The sequence below is a fragment of the Motacilla alba genome, chromosome 5, assembly GCF_015832195.1.
Source record: "Motacilla alba alba isolate MOTALB_02 chromosome 5, Motacilla_alba_V1.0_pri, whole genome shotgun sequence".
Classification (NCBI taxonomy): Eukaryota; Metazoa; Chordata; class Aves; order Passeriformes; family Motacillidae; genus Motacilla; species Motacilla alba.
Window position 1 is genome coordinate 9,964,067 of NC_052020.1, and position 6,575 is coordinate 9,970,641.

The 6,575-nt window shown below is 46.6% G+C and overlaps 1 protein-coding gene across 1 annotated transcript; it reads right to left on the bottom strand.

Moving 5' to 3' along the window:
* Positions 1–19: 19 nt before the first annotated feature.
* On the bottom strand, positions 20–6,031 carry LOC119701599. Its single transcript, XM_038138470.1, has 2 exons — positions 5,413–6,031; positions 20–5,346 (listed from the first exon to the last, which is right to left on the bottom strand). The coding sequence occupies exons 1-2, from the start codon at positions 5,997–5,999 to the stop codon at positions 3,753–3,755; spliced, it is 2,181 nt and encodes a 726-aa protein (XP_037994398.1). The 5' UTR covers positions 6,000–6,031; the 3' UTR covers positions 20–3,752.
* Positions 6,032–6,575: the final 544 nt, after the last annotated feature.

Sequence of the window (6,575 nt, forward strand, 5' to 3'; positions counted from 1 at the left end):
CAGACACGACAGTGCAAGGTTCAAGCAGGAAGAGCGATCTTTATTGTTCACAGTTCATATTTAGATGGTTTTCAAAAGCAGCACATTCAATCCCAATTGGATGGTCACTTCTTGCCACCCAGCTCACTGGCCAATAGCTGCCTCCATACATGCTCGGCAAAGATTGGCCAGCATCCATTCCTTGCAGTTAAATCCTTCAGCTTTTGATAGTTCTCATCCTTGCAGTTAAGTCCTTCAGCTTTTCATTGTTTTCTCCCTAAAGAAGAAAACATCTTCCTTAAAGACTTCCTTTTCCCACAGGTACAGGCTGATGAAGTCGAGGTCAAGGTTACTTGTGTCTGTGAGGCCTTCAGGCCAGCTGTCAGCCATCACAGTTCCCCCTTGCTGTATTTCAACTACAAAGGCTGTCTTGATCATCCTCTCAGAGCCCTTTGCAGACAGGATAACAAACATGGCACAATGAGCAAAATAATTATGATATTACAAAAAATGATAAGCCCGGTTTGAATGAGGCTCTTCACCCAGCCTGACCAACCTAACTCTTCCAGCCAGTGATCTACCCCAGAAAATCTTCCATGTAACACCTGCCATCAAACTCTTCACAACTTGGTCCATGAGCTAACAAAAGAAAACCAACAGCATGCTGCACGCTATCTACATCTATAGCCAAAGCACTGAAAATTAAGGAAGCTTCACTTACTCTTTTTGCTAAAAAGCAAGCCAATCTATTTAATTCAGAAACTATTGGGGATAACATTTTGCTGTCCTGCTCCGTTTCTGTCCCACATATCATATTCTGGTGTGTAATTAAAAAATACACATCCTTTTGTTGGTAACATCCCTAAAATGTCCAACTCTTGGGGTTCAAGTGAAACAAGAGGTAAATTGTCATCCCAAACATCCCACAGATCCCTACAGGGGGTTTAAGTATTCCAATTGTTCTGAGAAGAGCACTGCATTTTGACAACATTTTGTGTTCCTTGTATACTTTGTGGGCCATTCAAGGGTACCCCCACTAAGGAGGTGTGAAAAGGTGGTTCTGGTTGTGCCATAGATGCACAAAATCACATCTGATTCATTGCATGGAGCAACTGATACCCAAACATCATTACTGTTCCTTCCCACTTGCTGGTAACAAGGTCCCATACCCATACCTTAGGCTTGGGCAACTGGACGTCACTAGAGGACTGTGATGACAAAAATAAATTATCTAAAATAAGAGGGTTTTGGGAGGTTGGCAATAATATAAGGTGATTCAGTGTATACGGAGCTTTGGCCACCCCGCTTTAAGGGGTTTCACCAGACATTGTCCCTTTTTGTTTTTCAAGAATGAACTTCAAAGTGCCATGGGCAAGCTCACCAATGGCTTGGCCTGTAGGGCAATGAGGAATGCCAGTGAGATGCGACACGCCCCATAACTGCAGCAATTGATGAGTTCTCTGTGAGACACAGGCAGGGCCATTACCAGTTTTAATGGTGTGGCCGGTGCTGCAGCAGAGCAGGGCCCGGCCCAGCCCTACCAGGTCATGTGGGCCATGTGGTGAAGCGCAGCCTGGCCTGACCAGAACCCAGTTGCCTGTTCAAAAGCTGGAAGCAAGAGAGCTTTTCCTGGGTTTTCTTCATTTTTAAATGTGATTGCACAGTGGTGTGTTCAGCTTCCTTAGGTGGTTTAACAAGGTGTCAATATCCAAAACTAGCCAGATGATTGGTTCTGATGGGCCCAGAGGAAGCTGTTAGCAGTCCGCACAGAGAATCACTTCCACAACTGATGGATTTTCTCTTTACCTAAAAACCAATCTATGTTAACCACGACATTCTCCACCCCCATTTGTGTGAACACATTTAAAAATTACCAAAATTACATTCAACATTCAACTTGTACTTAGAACAACAAAAATTACTAAACTAAACCTAAAGAAAAAATTTCTTACACTAACCTCCACCCCTAGACATTTCACTATAATTACAATATAAACTTTGCACTAACATTCTATTTAAACGTATGACTTAATACTTGCCTTGCCCTTTATATCTCCTAATTAATCATTATCTCACAGCTTTCACCAACTGCATGCATTCTCCACCAAAAGATGCAGTGGTTGCAGTAACCGGGCAGAAACACCGATTAAGTGCAATGCTTTTGGTTTGCCAATCCGAGCTTTCTGGCCAACGCACCAATTACTGTAGTGGGTCTAGCACTGGCCAAATGCCAGCGCACCCACTAGAATGATTTACTCATTTTCTGTCGAGAGATAAGGATTAGGAGAAGGGCAAAACAGGTTTTAACTAAAAACAAGCTATGTTAAACCACAACACTTGGGGAAGTTAACTCAGGGTCACTTTTAAGAATATTAAACAAGGGTGATCAATGTGGGGTAGTTAACCCTAAATAGGGTCATACCCAGCTGAGGATATCTAAAACTTTTTGTGCATCATTTAATGTTTGGATCTGGGTTGAAAATTGAATTGTTTGTGGCTGTTTTGTCTGATCTAAGATTTTAACTCCTAAGTATTTCCATGGGGGTTGTTGTTGCACCTCTTCAGGTGCCATTTGCAACCCAAACTCTTGAAGCGCTTGCATCAATTTTGGTTGAATGTGTAAAACGCCTTCTTTGCTGCATGATTGACAGAAAGCACTGTAAATACAAATTTGGGATATCATCAGGATGTAAAGGAATAGCAAAGAAACAGTCTTTTAAATCCACAATCAAAATGTCCCAAGCAGCAGGTATCATAGTAGGGGCTGGCATTCCAGGCTGTAAAGCACCCATACTTTCCATAACTAATGATTTTTCTTAAGTCATGGAATGACTTCCATTTCCCTGATTTCTTTTTAATCACAAACACAGTGGTGTTCCGTGGACTTGCTGATGGCTCACTAAGTCCTTGATTTAATTGCTCTTTAACCAACAATTAAAGAGCGATCAGGTTTTCTTTTTCAAGGGGCCACCGATCAACACACCCAGGTCCTTTGATCAGTCATTTTAAGGGTAATGTACGATGCTTTACGCCCTTCAGCACAGCGGCCCCTGTTACAAATCTGTTCCCAGACAAACCCCCTGTGCAGACAAGACATCCCTTCCCATCGGAGAGTGGCACAGCAGTAACACAGGGATGGATTGTGGCTGTCTGTTCTTCTGGATTTTTAACTAACACAGGCTTACTACTCAAGTAACTTTGTGTGGTCCCTCCAAGGCCGGCAACAACAGATCCCACAGCTACGGTGGGCCGTGATTGAGGCCACGTTTTAGCAGATTTGATAGTAACATCTGCTCCAGCATCTATCATCCCACTAACCTCGATGTGGGATGGATTTGCCTGAGGCATTGTAAGAGTACAAACCACGTTTGGTCTTCGATCAGATATGGCCTGAGTCCAGTATATCTCAGGTTCCCTCGCAGAGCCAAAGCCTCAGTTTTCCCACAGCTTTGAGTCTGTTTTAGGAACACAAGACTTAAAAGGCACAAGTTGAACAATACAGCTTTTAGCTGGAATGGCTATAGGAGGAGTAGGTGCTGATACCATAGCACATATTTGTCCAGTATAGTCTGCCTCTATAACTGCAGGGTGGACAAAAAAAACTTACAACATGGCTCTTGATCATCCTAATAGTAATGTACTTAATCCTTCCCAACAGGCCTATGGGCCTCAAGGGGGATTTTATATACCTTTAATGAGTCTGTAAGTTATAATGCCAGCGATAGAAACATCCAGGCCAGCTGATCCTCTTGTTTTCCCTGTGAGCCAGTCACTTAGGCCTGCACTGGAGGGCAGGAAGGCCCTCGTGTCTGCAAGCACCGCCCCTTGGCGTTCCTGTTTCCTGGTCCACTAAGAGGTCGTCCGTTAGCGTGGAATTTAGACCAGCATTGCTTGGCAAAATGCCCGGGTTTTCCGCATCGGTAACAGTTTCCCACTACAGGCACAGCTCTCCATTGCTGCCGTGTCCCCAGTGAGTTGTACCTATAGGGACAATATGCTTTTATGTGGCCTAGTTGCCCGCATCCATAGCATTGCCACGACCTTAGAGCAGCTGCCAAGGAATCAGCTAACAAATAAGATGGAGTTCCAACTTCAGCACACGCTTGAATCATTTCATCTAAGGATGGATTTTCTCTTGGTAATAGGTCTATAGCTTTCCTGCAGTCTTCATTTGCATTGCTTTGTGCCAATAACAACATCAACAGTTTTTTTGCATTGTCATTTTCTATTTGCTTATCCAGTGCATCTTTTAATCGTTCTATAAATTGCTCATAAGGCTCTTTGGGGCCCTGTTTAATTTTTGCAAAACTCTCAGTTGGCGTTGCCAGTGACATCTTTCCAACTTCCATCAGGGCCTTGATTCCTAAATCTCTTGCCTGTGCCAATATCAAAGGATTTAGGCGTGCTTGCGACTGGGGGTTATTTATGGGAGGCAATCCCAGAAGTTGAGGGACCCCTGCCCCAGAGCGTGGATCTTCCTGTGCCACCGCTAGATTATGCAGCCCTTGCTCTTCCGCATATCGCTGCCAGGTGGACTCAAACACCTCGTACTCAACTGGGGTACAGAGCAACCCCGCTATCTGCTTGATATCAAAGGGTGTCATCGCACATTCAGCTAGAACCCGTAACATCCTTGTTACGACCGGAGACCCCAGTCCATGTCGGGTGGCTAGTTGGCGTAACTGGAAGAGAATTTTAAAGACTATAGGGATATAGGACGCGGTCCCATTGTCTTGCAGCTCTTGGTCACCCAAGGACAGCGGGACCATAGGTACAGAAATTCGTTCAGCCATTTTGAGATCCTTACTAGCACGTGCCTTTAATTTCATAAGTTGCCAAAAGCTAACCGGATCGTATGCTGAGATAGTAGCCCCAGTCCTGCCACTCACAGGCTGTTGGCCACCCAAGAACAGCTGGGGCATTGCTACAGAAATACATTCAGCCATTTCAAGATCCCCATCAGCAAGTGCCATTAATTTACAAAGTTGCCAAGATCTAACCGGATCGTATCCTGAGATAGTAGTTGATACTGGTTGCATGGCCAAAACACCCTCCTGAGGGCCAGCAGCGGGGCGACAACTTGGGCCTCCCCTCTTAGGAGTCCACAAATCTACTGACAGACAGGGTTCCTTGGGCCTCTCAGGCTTTGGCTGTGGACACGATGGGATGCAGCGTCGCGCCACACCAGGTGCTGGCAACTCCCTGCTGGAACTCTCAGCGCCGAGAGCCACTCGGCTCCTGGCTCCTACTTCCATGCCGAGGTTGTGTTCAGGCCTATCAAGCACTGGAGGGGTCGTCAACAGAAGTTTATCATCTCTCTGGTCATCCGTAGGCAGAGGAGGAGACAATGGCTTTGTCGTAACTGGGGATGCAGGACGCGGGGCAGGCGGCACGGGCGGAGTTGCAGGACTCACTGGCTTTGTGGTAACTGAGGATGCAGGACGCGGGGCAGGTGGCACGGGCGGAGTTGCAGGAGACACTGGCTTTGTGGTAACCGGGGGGGTGGCATGCGGGGCGGGCGGCACGGGCGGAGTCGCAGGGATGGGAGGCGTGGATGAAACCCGCTTCCCTTCTAGTTTTTCCCCCGTCCTTTCCAGCTGTGAACTCGATGCGGCACCTGCTCCCCCAGTCGCTGCCTCTTGAGCTCCACTACCACTGGGTGTCTTGGCAGGTGCTGCCTCTGGTGCCTCAGCTGCTGTTTTTGCATTTTGCTCAGGTTTCAGCCGTTTCAAGGTATCCAGCACAAGCCTCCAGGTAGTCATGATATTTTTAGCAGTCTCATCGCCTCGAGAGGCTGACTCAAAAATCAATTCACCAGCCTGTTCCAAGTTTTTAACAATAAAAGCAGCTTCTTCGGTGGCAACTACCCCATGCTGCCTACACCACTGCAATAAAGTACGCAGAGCCTTTTTATCGCACTTGATCCCTCGTTGGCCCAACATAACAGTCCATATATACACTATAGCTTTTTCTTCTGCTGACACTTTGGCTTTTTCTCTGGTTGACAATTGAGATCCCATCGTCCCCAGTGGCTCACCTTCTTAATGTCAAGTCTCGACCTTTGCAGCTCTCCACGCTACACTGTTGTATGCCTCTTCACCCACCGGTGTCTCCTGATTCAGAGGTGCACTCTTGGATTCTGGGCTATCGTCCTTCAGTTCACTCTGAGAGAAAGCAGGAGCTGGGACTCTCTGAGCTAGCACCCCGTGAAAGGGCGTTGAGGCCAGGTGGGCAGCCCTGTTAAAGTCACACGTGTCCTCTGGGTTGGCACAAAGGCTCTTGTTCTTGTAGGAGCCGCTCACAATTGCATCCTCACTCAAACGTTCAATTCCATTCAGCTCATCCTGGGAAAAAAAACCAGAAAAGACAGTGAAAGCCTGCAGATTTTATGACAAACCCTTCTTTTATTTAAAAGCCGAACACTTCTCTTCTCTTTCCTCCACTCCACCACCTTCCAACATGAAGAGGACATTCAGCCTTCATGAATTCTACTTATCACAGAATCCCAGAATGGCCCAGGTCGGAAGGAACCCTAAAGACCTTGACTTCCACCACCTCGCCATGGGCAGGGACACCTTCCACAAGCGCAAGCTGCT

What these genes read in the sequence shown, in the direction of transcription:
- LOC119701599 (XM_038138470.1), bottom strand. Translation starts at nt 5,999, where the DNA reads ATGGGATCTCAATTGTCAACCAGAGAAAAAGCCAAAGTGTCAGCAGAA. An exon ending in CCTGCCCCGCGTCCTGCATC is followed by an intron (nt 5,347 to 5,412) that starts CTCAGTTACCAC and finishes GCGTCCTGCATC; the next exon opens with CCCAGTTACGACAAAGCCAT.